At 39.9% G+C, this 18,278-nt stretch overlaps 1 protein-coding gene across 3 annotated transcripts in view; it reads right to left on the bottom strand.

Moving 5' to 3' along the window:
• LOC127803904 (protein HESO1-like) overlaps positions 1-18,278 on the bottom strand; it is a 105,971-nt gene that overhangs the window by 49,592 nt on the left and 38,101 nt on the right. For all 3 annotated transcript variants that reach the window (XM_052340520.1, XM_052340522.1, XM_052340521.1), the window contains one exon: positions 3,363-3,408. In XM_052340520.1, the coding sequence (XP_052196480.1) occupies positions 3,363-3,408 (46 nt within the window). The remainder of the gene's footprint in view (positions 1-3,362; positions 3,409-18,278) is intronic.

Here is an 18,278-nt window from a genome sequence, read left to right as displayed (position 1 = left end):
CTTTTGGAGGGAGAATGATAATGCCTGTATCCTTTCTGAGAAGAAGAGTAGCCTAGGAAAATACACTAATAGGCTTTGGGGTCAAGCTTATTGGGATTGGGTTGATTATTGTGAACAAAGGCAAGACACCCAAAAACTTGAAGTGGAAGAGAGTTATGAATGTGAGATGAAGGAAAGACAGAAAGTAAAGCACTAAGTGGAGTGCTAAACTTGAGAACTTTGGATGGCAACTGGTTGATAAGGTAGGCTGAAGTCAAAAGAGACTCTCCCCAAAGAGAATGAGGGACATGACTAACGATCATGAGGGATCAGGCAACTTCCAGCAAGAGACGATTTTTACGCTCGACTACCCCATTTTGCTGAGGAGTATAAGAGTAAGAATTTTGGTGGAAGATACCCTGATCTTGAAAGTAGTGATTAAAGGCATGAGAAAAGTGTTCTTTACCATTGTCAATGTGGAGGATCTGTACAGAAGACTGGAAAACATTTTTGATAAGCTGGAAAAACTGTTTGAAGATCAAAGGAACCTCATACTTACCTTTCATCAAGTAGACCCAACAAACTTGGGTATGATCATCAATAAATGTGACAAACCACTGTTTTCCAGTGATGGTGGAAACTCGAGATGGACCCTTGACATCACTATGCACAAGGTGGAATGGGCGTGATGGTGTGTATAAGGACGAAAGGGATGGGGAGAACGCGAATGTTTTGCTAGTACACAATCATAACAATGAAAGGAACTAGGGTCTTTATTAAGGAATAACTAGGGGTACAAAAACTTTAAATATAAAAAACTAGGATGCCCTAATCGTTCGTGCTAGAGAAGGATATTGAATTCTGAGATAGTGTGAAGACCCACGAGAATAGAAGGACTAAATAGACCACCGTTGGACAAATAGTACGAGCCATTGTGCTTTCTAGCATTGCCAATCGTCCTTGCCAATGGTAAATCCTGAAATTGACAGTGGGAAGGAAAAAAAGTTATAGAGCAATTTAAATCAGTTACCAATTTATGAATAGAGATTAAATTGCACTATAATTTGGGCACATAAAGAATAGACTTAAGTAGCAACCCAAATACCATGAGATCACCCCGGCTTGCGGCCTTACACAATGACCCATTTGCCATGGTAATACCAACGTCCTCTGTAAAAGGGCAAAAATTAAGGAGTCCAACTGAAGAGCCACACATATGATCAGTCGCTCCGAAATCCACAACCCAAATGTCTTGGGAACCTTTGTAGGATAAAAGGGAAGCAGAAAAGCTAATTTTACCTTTGTGAGCCATAAGTGCAGTGGAACTAAAATCAGGTTCCTTAGAAGGATGGAGGAGTTTTCTTAGCACCGTCATTTGTTCGATTGTGAACGGTAAGACGCCAGGGGAGGGAGAGACAAGTGGGGCATCAACAACATAAGTTGTTTTTATGCGTCTTTGACTTCTGGGTTTCCAGTCGACAGGCTTTCCATGAAGGTTCCAACAAGTCTCCTTGGTGTGATATGGTTTGTTGCAATGGTCACACCATAAACGATCTTTCTGAGGCCCGAGAGACTGCTACCCAGAAGGTCCTTTGGGTTTTTAGGACGATAAGCTGCTAATGTAGAGCCTTGGGAAGTAGAATCCATACCGGGATCTTTGGAATGAGGCATCATAACACATTTGCGACTTTCTTCACAGCGGACAATTGCAAAGGCCTCATTGATAGTCGGTAGAGGTTTGGTCCCCAAAATACGGCCCCATACCTCATCTAAATCAGCATTGAGTCCCTATAAAAAATCAAAGACACGGTCTTTCTCCTGCATAGCTAGAAACAATTGATCATCCTTGGTACAATGCCAATTAACAGTGTGATACAAATCAAACTCTTGCCACAACTCAAAAATGGTATTAAAATATTCCATTACCGACATACTTCCCTATTTGTGAAGTGTAAGGCAGTCCGAACTTCAAACAATTGAGAGACATTTTCTAAGTCGAAGTACATTTGGTGGATAACAGTCCACACTTCTTGGGCAGTGTTGTAGAACAAATAATGCCTTCCAATTTTAGGTTCCATGGATTAGATGAGCTAGGTCATCACCAGAGAATTTTTCGCTACCCATGTGTTGTATTTGGGAGATTGAGGGCTTGGGGCCGGCAGAACACCAATAAGATAGCCCATTTTCCCTTTACCAATCATCATGAGCTTCACAGACTAGTACCATTCCTGAAAATTGGTGCCATTGAGACAATGAATAGTCAAGGGGATGGGGTGTTGGTCAAGGTGGCATGTCTATATAGTGGTAGCATCGAGATTGAGGGAAGGAGGCGTTGAGACAATGTTTGGGTCAGTGTTTTGTTCGATGTGGGAGTCCAGGGTCGAAAACATGGAAGGTTCCGCCGTTGGAGAGCTGGTCATGGAGGCCATGGTGGTTGCTGGATCAGTTGGTGCCGCCATCGTTGTTGGGCTAGGGGCTCGGTGTTTGGGTTAGTGGGTACTGCAGGCTGGAGGATACTTCAAGGCTTTGATACCATGAACAATTGTGAGAAAACATGGTATATATTTCTCTAATCTTCACTAGGAATGGTTACAATATATATATAGGAGAAAGAAATCAATCAAATCCCTGTAACTAAGGAAAAAAAAAGGAATTCTAATTACATCAATTAATCAATCCCAACAATTAAGATTAATTATAATCAATTCCATAGATTGTGGGATAATTGGGATTGATAATTAATTCCATAAATTTGTGAGATCTGATTTTCTAACATATTAGTTTCCTTATAGTTAGTTTCCTTATGTTATAATCTTTTCCTCTATAAGAGGATGTAACCATGCTTATTATCTAAGCGAATCATTCTGATTTTTTACAAAAATTATATACCAATTTTTCTCATAAAAAATATTTAATTTCTCCATTTATGAGAAATAGTATGTACGAAGGATTGGGGTGTTACACTGCTCCCAGAAATGCATTTCCCAAATCCAAGACTAGTTTTTCTACTTTGCAACTTAATGTAATATTAGATAATAAGTGAACAATCTATCTCTACCACTTAATTACATTGTCCCATAGACAACAATGTTTCTTTACTTCCTAAAGAATCTAAAGCATCCCACCCATCTGAAGGTTGTTCCTCGAGATCATTTGAGGATCCAGTTCTTTTTCTGAAAACAATGTTACAAATCATGAACGCATATAAAAGTACTATAGATAATTAATGAAACCAAATAATTTCTTCAACAAAATCTATTGTATCTGAAATTAAAAAGGAATTCTTCCTCCATATAAGTTTAAGTTCTTAGCTAACGGCTGTACAATCATTTCTTCATTTAGTCTATAAGTTAGCAAAGTCAATATCTGAAGGAGGGTGTTACCTTTGAGTACTGCAGAGAATGGAGGTAATATAGGAGGATCTCGAGTCTGCAAGAAGATAATACATAAATACGTTGAACAAAAAGTTGAAAAAGAAAAAAAGGTTAACATTAAGAGCTATGGTGGTGAGGTTTGAGGTGTCTGCCAATCTAGATATTAATCAATACAATATATGCGAACGGCAACAGTAGGAACATACATGCTACTGTTTTTTTATTGCAGAGACAAGAATGCAAAGGCACAAAAGTCCCTAACAAATATAGCAAATAAGTATCCACAATAATCATGAAATGCTTCTTGTAGGCCATAGTTAACAGGACTGTGGTATGTTTAGGGTCATGGTACAGGAAAAGGTACGAGGTACGTTAGTATATCAATTTTATGGTCCGTAAGGGGTAGGCTTAATTGTTCGTTATTTTGGGTCGCGGTACATTATATAGTTGTACTTGAGTTGAAATTAGTTAGATTCATACTTCGCTATTATAGAAGTTGGTTTGTTTTGTTTTGTTTTGAATTTCTTTTCTATGTTCTTGTACAACTTATGGAATGAAGCATCCTGTGCACACAGAGTTAGGTTTTAATATAATTCAAAATGCAACAGAATATACAAGAAATTGAGGTTGTAAAGTGTTGTAAATAGGGAAAGATTCAAGATGTAAATTAGTATAAAACTGTAGCCATAACTGTAAGATGTCAAGCATCAATCAAGACAATTAAGAAGCTTGATTGTAGGGTCTGGATTAGCTTAATTTTAGGATCTAGATTGGTTCAGTTTAGGAAACTAAAACTTGCATAAACGTATCTTCTCTTTACACATAAGAGATATGAAATTTCTAGTTATACTTTACATGGTATCACAGCCAGCCCTTCTGCCCTAAGTTTTGCCCTAGTCTCGCAAGCCCTTCTGCCAGAGTTAAAACAGCCCCTGTCATGCCCAAGGTCCGACCACAAGGTGTAGTTCTGAGCCCAAGTGAGCCCAGTCAGTTGATCATTCCGCCTAGACCCAAGGAGCCCAGTTCCAAGTGTGCTCGCCAAGACCTGACTGCTCCAGTTCTGGTGCGTTTGTAACTGCTCTATTCATGACCCTGTCTGAGTTGCAATTGTTCAGTCGCAGGTTAGGGTCACTGTCCATCATCGTTTGAGATTTTTATCAGTTATCGTTTTGTCTTACTTCCATTTGGTAACGTCTGAATTGGGAGATGGCAGATCAAACCCCAAAACTTAGCATGGTAGCAGAAATTGCTAAAGCCAAAACGGATGTGAAAGCTGTGATTTCAGATGTTGTTCTTATGCCAACTCAAATCACAGATCACAAACTTAATGGCAGGAATTATCTAGACTGGAGCAAGACACTAAGGGTGCGCTTGCGTAGTATAGAGAAGGATCATCACCTTAGTAATGATCCACCATCTGATGCTGTTGCAAAGAAGGCATGGCTACAAGAAGATGCCAAGATATTTTTACAGATTCGTAATTCCATTGACACTGAGGTAATTGGTCTGATCAATCATTGTGAATTCGTTAAAGAACTGATGGATTACTTAGCTTTCTTATATGCTGGGTTGGGTAATGTGTCACTTACATATGATGTGTGCAAGGAATTCTATAGGCCAGAGGAACAGGACAGAACTATGGTTGAATATTTTATGGATTTTAAGAAGGTCCATGAAGAATTGAATGTCCTCCCCTTTAGTAGTGATGTAAAGGTACAACAAATTCAGTGAGAGCAGATGGTGGTTATGAGTTTTCTTGCTGGCCTTCCATTTGAATATGATGCTGCCCAGACACAGATTCTGTCCAGCCTAGAGACTCCAAACCCTTTGTGATACATTTACTCATGTGCTTTGGGTCAAAGGATCTCGCTCGACCTCCTCTAACCCTTCTAGTGCCCTTCCAAGTCGTGGTACTGGACATGAATGCAGTAGTAGACATGGTCATAGCTTCTCTACCACTCAAGGTGGTTCAGCATGGGAGTGATTGTAGTGGCCATAGACAAGATAGACCAACTTGTTATTATAGTGGAAAAATTGGCCATACAAAAAGGACTTGTTGGAAGCTCCATGGAAAATCTCAATAATCTTCTCAAATGGAAACTGTGGCTAATGTGGCTGCCCATGAGATTGGACAATCTTATGATAAATCAGTCTTACTTTCTGCTGATGAGCATGCGCAGTTTGCTCAGTACCAAGCATCTAAACAGTCCAATCATGCTCCAGCAGACATTGGTGAGCTGTCAAGTAATCGTAGTACTTGCCTTGTGTCCTCCTCTCAAAAATGGGTCCTTGAATCTGGTGCCATTGATCATATGACTGGTAATTCAGGTATTCTTTCCTCCTTCACCTCTCACACTCATCTTCAGAATGTTACCTTGACCGATGGTTCTACTGCTTCTGTTGTGGGGTCCAATGTTGCTCATCCTGCACCTTTTATTGCTTTGTCCTCTGTCTTATGCTTACCCAATTTTTCTTTCAATTTACCTTCCATTAGTAAAATTACTCAAACCCTCAATTTTTGTCTCATTTTTTCTAGATCATTGTGTATTTCAGGATCTCATGATGAAGAGGATTATTGGTAGAGGGTATGAGCCAGGCGGCCTATATCTCCTTGACACCATATCTCCTACTGTGTCCAATCCTATGGCATGTTCTGTGTTGCATCCCCACATGATCTTCATTGTTGGTTGGGTCATCCATCTTTGTCTACCCCTACAGAAGTTATTTCCACATTTCAGCATTTATCCCACTTATATTTTGAGTCCTGTCAATATGCCAAACATCATAGTGTGCCTCATCTGCCTCGTATTAACAAATGGGCTTCCTCCCCTTTTGAATTAGTTCACTTGGATGTTTGAGGGCCTGTCCTATAGTCTCCAAATCTGGTTTTCCTTATTATGTTACCTTTGTTGACGATTTTTCTCGCATTTTTGGTTGTTTTTAATGAAAAATCGTTCCAAATTATTTTCTTTATTTCATTCATTCTTTCTTGAGATTCACATACAATTTCATACCACCATCCATGTTCTCCATAGTGATAATGCCACTAAACATTTTTCTAACGCTTTCTCGTCATTCTTGTCCCAATATAGCATCCTTCACAAATCTTCTTATGTTAACACCCCGCCCCAAAATGGTGTTGCCGAACACAAGAATAGTCTTATGTTGGAAGTAGCTTGTGCCCTTATTTTTCAAATGAATGTCCCTAAACCATTCTAGGTAGACGCCATTTCTACTGCTTGTTTTTTGATTAATCACATGCCTTCCTCAATCTTTGCTGGTGTCAATCCTTACTCTATTTTGTTTCTTTCTCGTCCTTTGTTTCCTATTGAACCTCGTATCTTCAGTTGCTCCTACTTTGCTTATGATGTTCGTCCTTGTGTGTCTAAGCTAGATCCTAAGTCTCTCAAGTGTGTATTCCTTGGCTATTCTCGTACCCAAAAAGGCTACCGCTGCCATTCTCCTAAGTCCCTGACTTGGGTTGCTATTTGGTCTCCATAAATGTTACCTTCTTTGAGACCACTCCCTTTTTTCCTTTGTCTCTTGGTCCTACTCGTGAGGGGGAGTGTGATGATCCCTTGGTATATACTATGACTTCTCATGTCCCCTTTTCTCCCTATCCTGTCACTCAAGTGTACCCTCGTTGCTCTTAGTGTCTGATCTCACATTCTCCACCTGCTCCTTCGTCTGTGGATCCTCTTGCACTAGCCTCTGCCTTTGATCTAGCTCTAGACCTCCCTATTGCTCTTTGTAAAGGTACACGCCAATGTACTCACCTTATTTCTTCCTTTGCTTCATACGCACATTTGTCTCCTTCCCTTCGTTCCTTTATTTCCTCTCTTGATTCTATTTCTATTGCCAAGAGCTTAGTTGACGCCTTGTCTCACCCTAGTTGGAGGGCTACTGTAATGTCTCCGACAAGCTCACCAGAAGTTATCCAGCTCTGGTGAAGCAATGTGGCAAGAGGGTGGCGTGTCATGGCAGGTTATGGGCAGATGGCAGGCTCAAGTGTTGGATCTTCCGTGCCAAGGTGGCAGCAAGCATGCAAGGGAAGGCAACAATGTTCGGCAACGTGAGGGGGAATGGGCCTCAATGGCTGAGGCACTTGCATGTGGGACAACAATTGGCATGGCTAGTGCGCATGGATGGGGCTGGACCCGATTGTGTGGGGCGGATGCCATGGGGCAGCCACACAGGCCAAGAGACGCAAGCACGCTGGCGGGCTGAGCTGGCCGAGATGTGCGAGACATGGGGGCAATCAGCGTGCCTTGGCGGGAGGCAAGGCAAAGAGGCAGGAATAGTTGCAGCACCGAGCGGGCACAACCTGCACACTCCTGCAATATGTGGAGCACGTCTGCACAAGGCGAGCCCACGAGGGCCATGAGTGGCCATGCGCGCGCGGGGGGCTGAGGTAGTTGCGACAGGTGTCAGCCAGGAGAGCCATGCGACCCATAGACGGTTACTGCACGTGATGTATGCAGCCCTATGGTTCAGTAGCAACGATTATGAGGCATAACCGCTTGTATTTTCTGTAACCTATATATATGTGGCTTTGTGGGCGATTTTGGTAGCTTTTAGAGAGCTTAGCCCAAGCCATTTTCCTTTGTATTGTCGGATTGAATAAAAGGTTGGGATTTTTCCCGTATTCCTTGTGTGTGCTTCCGTTTGTTTGGTGTATTAACCACGGAGGGTTGTTGGCTAATCTAAGTAGGCGAACTTAGAGCTATCACAAGGTTGTCGGCTGGAATCCAGGGCTAGTCTTGTGACAGCTACTATGGTTGACAATATGCGTGCTCTGGATGATAATGGTACTCGGGAGCTTGTTTCTCTTCCTCTTGGTCACAAAGCTATTGGTTGTAAATGGGTGTTGTTAAAGTCCATCCTGATGGATCCGTCGCACACCTCAAAGTTTAACTGGTTGCCAAGGGTTATGCTTAGACGTATGGTGTTGACTATTTTGTTACCTTTTCTCCTGTAGCTAAGCTTGCATCTATTCACCTATTTGTTTCTCTTACTGCTACTCATGAGTGGCCTTTATATCAGTTGGATGTTAAGAATGCTTTTGTTCATGGCGACTTACAGGAGGAGTGTATATGGAGCAACCACTTGGGTTTGTTGCTTCGAGGAAGTTTGATAAGGTATGTCGTGTTCACAAATCTCTATATGGTTTAAAACAAAGTCCTCATGATTGGTTTGGCCGATTTAGCACAATTGTTCAAGCATTTGGTATGAAGAAGAGCAGTTGTGATCATTCTCTGTTTTATCAACAATTTGAGGTTGGTATTATCCTATTGGTCCTATATGTTAATGATATTGTGATTATAGGCAGCAATCATTCAGGTATCATGGCTCTTAAGTTGTTTCTATGGAAAAGTTTCCAAACTAAAGAATTGGGGAAAGCTTAACTATTTTGAATTGAGGTTACAAGATGTAAAAAGGGTATATTTCTTTCCCAAAGAAAATATACTCTTGATCTTTTAACTGAAATAGGGAAGTTGGGTGCTAAACCATGCATGCACCAATGATACCTAATCTACAACTTATAGCAAAGGATGGAGTAGTATTTGACAATCATAACATGTATTGAAGGCTGGTGGGAAAGCTGAATTATTTAATGGTAACTCGTCATGATATTGCTTACCCTGTTATTATTGTAAGTCAATTCATGTTCTCACCTCAGACTACTCATTGGCTTGCTCTAGAGCAGATTCTGTTCTATCTCAAGGGCACCCTAGGACGAGGGTTGTTATATAGAAATCATGGTCACTCTCGTATTGACTGCTTCATGGATGCAGACTGGGCAGCTTCCAAGGTCCAAGGTGGATAGAAGATCAGTAATAGGGAACTATGTCTTTGTGGGAGGTAACTTAGTGTCCTGGAAAAGTAAGAAGTAGAATGTGGTATTTAGATGCAGTGCAGAATCAGAATATAGAGCTATGGCATAGTCCAAATGTGAATTGATGTGGATACTTAAATTATTGCAAGAAATTGGTCTAAACATTTCTCTACCTATGAAACTATGGTGTGATAATCAAGCTGCACATCTTATTGCATCAAATCTTGTGTTTCATGAGAGAACCAAACACATTGAGATTAACTGCCACTTCGTCTGGGAGAAGATTCAACATAATCTGATTTCTGCAAGTCATGTCATAATGGGCGAGCAATTGGGTGATATATTCACAAAGGCCTTGAGTGGTTCCCAAATTGATTACATATGCAACAAGCTAGGCATGATTAACATCTATGCACCAGTTTGAGGGGGAGTGTTGTAAATATGGAAAGATTCAAGCTGTAAATAAATATAAAACTGTAGACTTTACTGTAAGATATCAAGCATCAATCAAGACAATCAAGAAGCTTGATTGTGGAATATTTTGGTAGCTGGAATGCTAATAACACAATAATCCAAACAATTTAAAATGCGGTACAATAGGGGTAAACTTCCATACCGTTAGAATTTGAGTTACTTCTTGTAAGCACCCAAAGTTTTAGTAAATACAATTATGGAAATAAAAGATAACATAGATATTGATAAAGATGTAAAATAATAATACTAAACTTAAAAACTAGGATAAATATCATAATAACAGTCAAAGTAACAAAAGATAAAGTTGCATTATTCAACTTTTGGAAACAAACCAATTTCATGTTGAAGATGGATCCATAATTTTAGACATCCAATAAATTAAATATGTTTACACATAGCTAAAATAAAAGATAAACCTTCTCCCAAGAAACTTAGCCCGATAGGAGATGGATCATCTTAACCCAAATTCATGCATATTGCTTTCTCCTGATTCCCCAAAAAAATATGTTGTTCACTTGTTCTATTCATTAGGTTTCAACTCATTATAAATACTTCTAATTTTTCTTAGGTCAAAGTTTAGCTATAGAGCCGACGTTCCAAGAAGTCAAGTTCAATTAAATTCAAATTAGCTTAGTTATTTTGCTTGGTATGTCCCAAGTTTGAAGTAACCTCCGAATCTCTTACAAATTTTTGGAGACAATATTTCCAAGAATAATATTGAAAATCCATCTAAGGTTTGGGAGATTAGATACTAATGGATAATCTCTAAAGTCACTTGGTTATTAAGGAACAAGATAGCAACTAACCAAAGTAATAAGTTGAGGGTTAACGAGTAGAAAATCCTATAGGCTCCAAACCTCAAATAAAGCTAAAGGATCACCTTCAAGTGATTAACTCAAAGTAGTTGATCATTCAGTTTTTTATTGCTCAAAATCTAGTAGCCACACTCTTCTAGCAGTAGATGTGGACGATATTGTTATTACCGGGGATGATAAGGTTGGCATCACTGAGCTTAAAACACACCTCCAATAACACTTTCAAACCAAGGATTTGGGTTACCTGAAATATTTTCTAAGCAAGTGGGCATGATTAAAGACTACTATCTATATCTCTCAAAGAAAATATGCATTGGATATGCTTAAAGAAACAGGGATACTCAGATGCAAGCCATTAGATACTCCTATGGATCCAAATATCAAGTTGTTACCAGGACATGGGACCCTATTTCAAGCCCTAGGCACTACTATTAGCTCGTTGACAAACTTAAATACCATACAAGCATCCATCTTGATATTTCATTTGTAGTTAATTTGGTAAGTTAGTTTTAGGATTCTCCTTGTGATGGTTACTAAGAATGATCAGTATCTTTTGGTATATTAAAGAAGCCCTTGGTCGTGGTATATTGTATCTAGATCATGGACATAGTCATATTATGGGATACATGAACGTTGATTGGGCAGGTTCTCCTAGTGACAGGCAGTCCACACCTGGATATTGCTTATTGGTGGCAACCTAGTCTCTTGAAAAAGTAAGAAATAAAGTGTTGTTGTCAGATCTAATGTTGAGGCTGAATATAGGACTCTGGCCCCATAGAAGTTAAAGGTGCGCCTAGGCACCTTAAGGCACCTCGACTGGGCCGAGGGGATGCATTTTCCAGGAGGTGCGCACCTTGGACGGCGAGGCGCTGGGGCGTGAGGCGCGCCTTTAACATCTATGGCCTATTTGCTACTTTTATTCCCCCCTCCCCCCCCCCTTTTCTCTAACTACATAGATGTTAATATCCCCCCCCCCCCCCCAACATCTATAACACACAAAGACCTGTCTCATTGATACTTTTATTCCCCCCCCCCCCCCCCCTCTCTCTCTCTCTTACTGCATAGATGTTAATTTCTTGTCTTTAATTTTTTGCATTGTTTGGATGATTTTGCCCTGGATATAAAAAAGCCACCAACTCTCTATTTTTAATCCTCTCTCTTCTATCTATCTCTGCAAACCAGCTACTGTCCACTGCCCCCACCCCACTGTCCACCATCATCTTATCCAATTTCTTCTTCTTCTTCTTCTTCTTCTTCTTCTTCCTTCTTCTTCTTATTCTTCTAGGATCTGATTTCTTCCCATTTCTTTTCTCTGTTCCAATGATGTGACATCTATTGCCGCTGCTGTCATTCACCTTCATTGTGACTTGATGCCACCACCACCACCACTTCCTCTTCTTCTTCTGATTTGAACCCAGAAGATCTGGCTTTTGGGAATTAAATCAGATCTGGATTTTATCTTTTGCTTCTAATTTTTCTAGTGGCAATGAAATTAGATGGACCCACCAGATCACTAGGATGAGATGAACCCAGCTGGGTTCATCACATAGGTGATTCAACACCCCAGCAAATCGGTGGAGTGTTGAATCATCCCCAACACACCCGATCTCCGAAGCCATCACTAAATTTTTATTTTTAAAAAATTTTATCTAGACATAATATATTTATGTTTGTATATTATATATAGTATTTTTACAATGTTTGAGACTTTGAGTTTGAACTTTGATGATGTTTCTAGTTTAGAAGTTGCATGATGAATGAATCAACTTTGATGTTGTTAGTTTAGAATTTGAAGATGATGAATCATGAAGGATATGCATGTGTTATTATTGATAATTTGATAGTTGTTTATGATTTTACAAGATTTTGAGTTTTTTTTTTAAAAAAAGGTGCGTCTCGCTTCACAAAGGCATGCCTTGCCTCGTGCGCCTCACACCTTAGGCTCTAGGACCCTTTGCACCTCGATGCGCCTATCGCCTTTTAGAACTATGTCTCGCCCTAGCAACTTTAGTTGATATGGTTGAAACAACTTTTCAAGGAGTTGGGAATAATTCTGGTCAAGTCTATGTAGTTAATTTGTGACATTCAAGCCGCAATGCATATTGCTTGGAACCTTGTATTCCATGAGAGAACCAAACACATTGAGATTGACTACCATTTTGTTAGAGAGAAGTTGTCTTTTGGAGATAATGTCACTGCATTTGTGGGTTCTCATGACCAATTAGCTGATCTATTCACTAAGTCTCTTAGAGGTTCTTGTGTGAGCTACAAATACACCAAGCTGGGCATGTCCTACATTTATAATCCAGCTTGAGGGGGTGTTAAAATATTATGGTTTAATATACTAGGCAACTGTATATACACTGCATTTTAACCATATATCTAGTATGATGTGTAGAATAGATGTAAGATATAACTTTCCTTTGTGGTAGTATAGGTTCATGTATATAAGTACTGTACATATTATTCAACGGAGATAAGGAGAAATATTTTACCCTTTTACAACCTCAAAGAAATTGCTGAGTTGAACAATGATTTCACAATGAGCTCTTCAAATTGATTTTAATTTCTTTTTAATACATTGTTGTTTTCCTGCTTTGAAACAGATGATGAATCTTGGGACAATGGAACTTTATAGTTCCTTGATTATAAGATCACAACTTATGAATTAGATTGTTCTTCAATGCATCTTAAAGTTGATGTTCATCTTTTTGCCAACGGTTGTGAAGACATTTGTGTTAGATTAGTTTATGTACTTAGGTTCAATTTCTTGTATAAATCTGTTAGCAAAAGTTCTTCTATTGTAATGTTTATTCTTTTCTGGTTTTTATAGCCGTCCATTAAATAAATGGGTTTCCGGTCAATTAGGGCAGTCAGTTGTAACTGCCTTGCCAGCCTCTATCCTTTATAAATAGAGGCTGGGAAAACTCGGTATTGTAAGGGGTGAAATCTCGGGATATCTTGTAAGGGTGTGCGAGTGAGCTAGGCTGAGAGGTTTATACTTCTCTTGGGGTGTTCTTCTCTTGGTAGTCTAGGGTTTTAGACTCGGGAAGAAGAGAAGACTTTTCTAGTTCATGTAATTGCTGTAAAGATTGTCAAGATAGTGGAGATTTCATAGGCCTAAGGCAGTCTGGATGTAGGTCTCATTTATGAGACTGAACCAGGATAAATTTGGTGTGTTTACTGCTATTTTTCTATTCCTAGTCTCTATATTTCTATCGGGTGATTGTGTGTTCTGAATAAGAGGTATGGCAGTGAGATCTTGAGGGCTAGATTGCAGTGAGTGTGTGAGTGTGTGTCGGTCTTAAAAAGACTACAATCTGGTATCAGAGCTCCAGGGATAAACTCCATCAAATCTATCAAGATTTTTCAAGATTCTCAAGAAACCAGAATTAGCTCTGGTAGGCGATCATGGCACCCTCATCGGCCACTTGATATGATGTGGAGAAGTTTGACGGCAGCAACGATTTTGGCCTCTGGCGGATCAAAATGGAAGCCCTGCTGTGCAGTCTAGGGTTGGAAAAAGCAATCGAACAAGAGGTAACTACCGAGGGAAGCTCTGAAGGTAAGGATCCTAAAACCATATCTTTAGAGGATAAGGAAATAAACAAGAAAGCATACAGCATGCTTATCTTGAGTCTTGGAGACAAAGTTCTCCGAGAAGTTTCAAAATTAAAAACAGCCACTGAAATCTGGAAGAAATTGGAGTCTCTTTATTTAAAGAAGACTTTATCCAGTAGGCTGTATTTAAAGGTCAAATTCTTCACATATAAGATGCAAGAAAATCAGAAACTTCAAGAGCATCTAGATGAATTCAATAAGCTATGTCTTAGAGAATATAGGAGTAAACTATGAGGACGAAGATAGAGCCCTAGTTCTTCTTTATTCTCTGCCTAAGTCTTATGAAAACTTAGTAGACATCCTGCAACACGGTAGGGACAAACTATCGTTAGAAGATGTAATAGGATCCCTAAACTCAAAGGAATTGAGAATAAAAATGGAAATAAAAACCACCCCCAGTGATGCCCTAACCGTAAGGTCTAGGAGTACCAAAAAGGACTCAAAAGGAAAAAGGGGAAAGTCTAGATCAAAGTCTAGAAATGGAAAGGGTCCTATTAAGTGTTACTACTCCCAGGAGGAAGGGCATATCAAGAGATATTGCCCTAAAAGAAAGAAAGACATGGCTGAAAGGAAAACATCCGATGGTGGAGCAAACTTAGCTAACCTTGGATATGACAGTTCAGAGGCCTTGACTGTCACAGAAATAGCTGGAAGTAACAGTTGGGTGATGGATTCGGGTTGTTCATTTCACATGACCCCTAGGAGGCATTGGCTGCAAAATTATAGAGAAATTAATGGGGGTAAGGTCTTGCTGGGCAATGACCATGAGTGCAGGGTTATAGGAGTGGGAGATGTGAGGTTAAGGATGAATGATGGCTCGTTTTTGACTCTCTCAGTAGTTAGGCATGTGCCTGATCTCAAGAGGAACTTGGTTTCCCTTGGAGAATTAGACAGAAATGGCCTAAAATTCAAAGGAGAGACAGGAGCCATAACAGTGGCCAAAGGATCACTGGTCTGCATGAAAGCAAAATTGCAGAATGGCATTTATATCCTGCAAGCCTCCACCTTAAGTGGTGAGGCTGCAGCAGTAAGTAGCAAATCCTAAGATTTGGCTAAATTGTGGCATCTAAGGATGTCACATATAAGTGAGCAAGGGCTCAAGGAGTTAGCTAAACAAGGGATCTTAGAAAATAACCAAGTCTCAGTTTTATCCAAATGTGAGTCTTGCATCTATGGAAAGGCAGCAAAACTTAGGTTTAATAAGACTGCCATTCACTCATCTAAGTCCACCTTAGATTACATACACTCGGATCTGTGGGGACCAGCCCAAACCCCAACCCATGGAGGATCTAGATACTTCCTTTCTATTATAGATGATTATTCTAGAATGTTGTGGGTTTATGTGCTAAAATCTAAAGATCAAACTTATGGGACCTTTAGAAACTGGAAGACAATGGTAGAAACTCAAATGGGCAAGAAAATTAAAACCATTAGGACAGATAATGGATTGGAATTCTGCAATAAGGAATTTAATGAAATGTGCAAAGAAAATGGCATAATTAGGCACCTAACAGCCCCTGGAAACCCCCAGCAAAACGGGGTGGCTGAGAGGATGAATCGGACAATATTAGAAAGGGTAAGATGCATGTTATTCCATGCACACCTTCCAAAAACTTTCTGGGGGGAAGCAGTTTCTACTGCAGCCCATATACTCAACCGAACCCCATCTAAAGCCATAGACTTGCAAACTCCCTATGAGAAATGGACAGACCATAAGCCAAACCTTGCCCACCTTAGGGTGTTTGGGTGTTTAGCCTATGCTCATGTGAAGCAAGGCAAACTTGAACCTAGGGCTAGGAAATGTCTCTTTATAGGTTATCCAACCGGTGTGAAGGGATACAAACTATGGAACCTTGAACAAGAAGGACCTAGGACAATAATCTCTAGGGATGTAACTTTTGATGAGTCATCTACCATAAGTCTAAACTCAAATGAAACCCAGAAGCATCTAGATGAGAAGAACGACTCTATGAAGGTAGATATTCAAGGTATAGAGCCTGAAATGAATGACACAGAACCTGAACCAGTTCTAGACCTAAATGATCAAGTCCAAGAGGAAGATCAGGGTGCTGAAACATCTCAATATGAGGAAGAAGAAGCTGACAGTGATGCTGATTCCAGCATTGGTGATCAGCCAAACCCAAATAGGTATAGTGTGGCTAGAGATAGGCAACCTAGAGTCTGCAGGCCACCTCTTAGGTTTGGTTACTCAGATTTAGTAGCCTATGCTTTATATAGTGCCTCCAAAATTTCTGATGAAGAGCCTCAGTCCTATGACCAAGCTATAGCTTCTAAGCATTCCCCAAAATGGATAGAAGCCATGAAATCAGAAATATCTTCTCTTATGAAAAACCAAACCTGAAAACTGGCAGAAAAACCGAAAGGGAAGAGGATTGTAAGCTGCAAATGGCTTTACAAAATAAAAGAAGGAGCGGATGTAAATTCTAAGCCTAGATTCAAAGCTAGGCTAGTTGCTAGAGGATTTACCCAAGTCCAAGGGGTTGATTACAATGAAGTTTTCTCCCCAGTTGTAAGGTATACATCAATTAGGGTTTTGCTGGCCATCACTGCCCAATTAGACTTGAAATTGGAGCAGAAGGATGTTACCACAGCTTTCCTACATGGAGAGTTGGAAGAAAAGATATATATGAACCAACCTAGAGGTTTTGAAGTCAAGGATAAGGTGGAGAAAGTTTGTTTGCTCAAAAAGTCTCTCTATGGGCTCAAACAATCTCCTAGACAGTGGTATCGCCGATTTGATACTGTTATGATAAGCCAAGGATATTCAAGATGTTCCTATGATTGTTGTGTGTATCTTAAGCACATATCCCCTAGCATTTCAATATACCTACTACTCTATGTGGATGACATGCTTATTGCAAGTCAATCCCATAAAGAAATCCAGAAACTAAAGCAGAAATTAAAGGCTGAATTTGAAATGAAGGAGCTAGGTGAGGCTAGGAAGATTCTAGGGATGGAAATCTCTAGGGATAGGCAGCATAGAAAATTATTTCTATCTCAAAAATCATATATAGAAAAGTTGCTATCTAGGTTTGGTATGGCTGTTTCAAAACCAGTAAGTGTGCCATTTGCCCCTCACTTCAAATTAACCTCAAAACAGTCCCCTAAAAATGAGGAAGAAAGGAGAGAAATGGAGAAGATTCCATACTCAAATGCTGTAGGCAGCCTGATGTATGGAATGGTTTGCACCCAGCCCGATCTAGCTCATGCAATGAGTGTAGTTACCCGCTTCATGGCAAACCCAGGTAGATCCCATTGGATGGCTGTAAAATGGATGCTTAGATACCTAAGGGGCACCAGCAAAAATGTGTTGTCCTATGGTGGAGCCAAAATAGGAGAAAAACCTAGTATTCTAGGCTTCTCAGATGCAGATTACGCTGCAGACCTTGATAAACGTAGGTCCACAACCGGTTACATTTTTAAGTTGTGGAATTCCTCTATTAGTTGGAAGTCCAGCCTCCAACATGTGGTAGCTTTATCCACTACCGAGGCAGAATACATAGCTGTTGCTGATGCAATTAAAGAGGCTATATGGCTTAAGGGGCTAGTAGGAGAGCTTCTAGGTTTAGAGGTTAAAGTCACTTTGATGTGTGATAGTCAAAGTGCTATACATTTATCAAAGAACCAGGCTCACCATGAGAGGACAAAACACATAGACATTAGATATCATTTCATTAGGGATATCATTGAAAATAAACTTGTGAATCTAATGAAAGTTGCAGGAGAATATAATGCTGCAGATATATTCACCAAAGCTGTTCCAGTTTCAAAGCTTCAGCAACATATCAAGCAGCTGGATCTTATTCTAGATCAGATTGAAGATGGAGCAGCTGTACAGGAAGCTAAAGTACAGAAAATCTAATCCAAATGGGTGGAGAATTGTGAAGACATTTGTGTTAGATTAGTTTATGTACTTAGGTTCAATTTCTTGTATAAATCTGTTAGCAAAAGTTCTTCTATTGTAATGTTTATTCTTTTCTGGTTTTTATAGCCGTCCATTAAATAAATGGGTTTCCGGTCAGTTAGGGCAGTCAGTTGTAACTGCCTTGCCAGCCTCTATCCTTTATAAATAGAGGCTGGGAAAACTCGGCATTGTAAGGGGTGAAATCTCGGGATATCTTGTAAGGGTGTGCGGGTGAGCTAGGCTGAGAGTTTTGT

This window comes from Diospyros lotus, chromosome 6 (genome assembly GCF_014633365.1).
Source record: "Diospyros lotus cultivar Yz01 chromosome 6, ASM1463336v1, whole genome shotgun sequence".
Lineage (NCBI taxonomy): Eukaryota > Viridiplantae > Streptophyta > Magnoliopsida > Ericales > Ebenaceae > Diospyros > Diospyros lotus.
The sequence above is the reverse complement of the archived record's forward strand: the minus strand, read 5'-3'. Positions and strand labels throughout refer to the sequence as shown.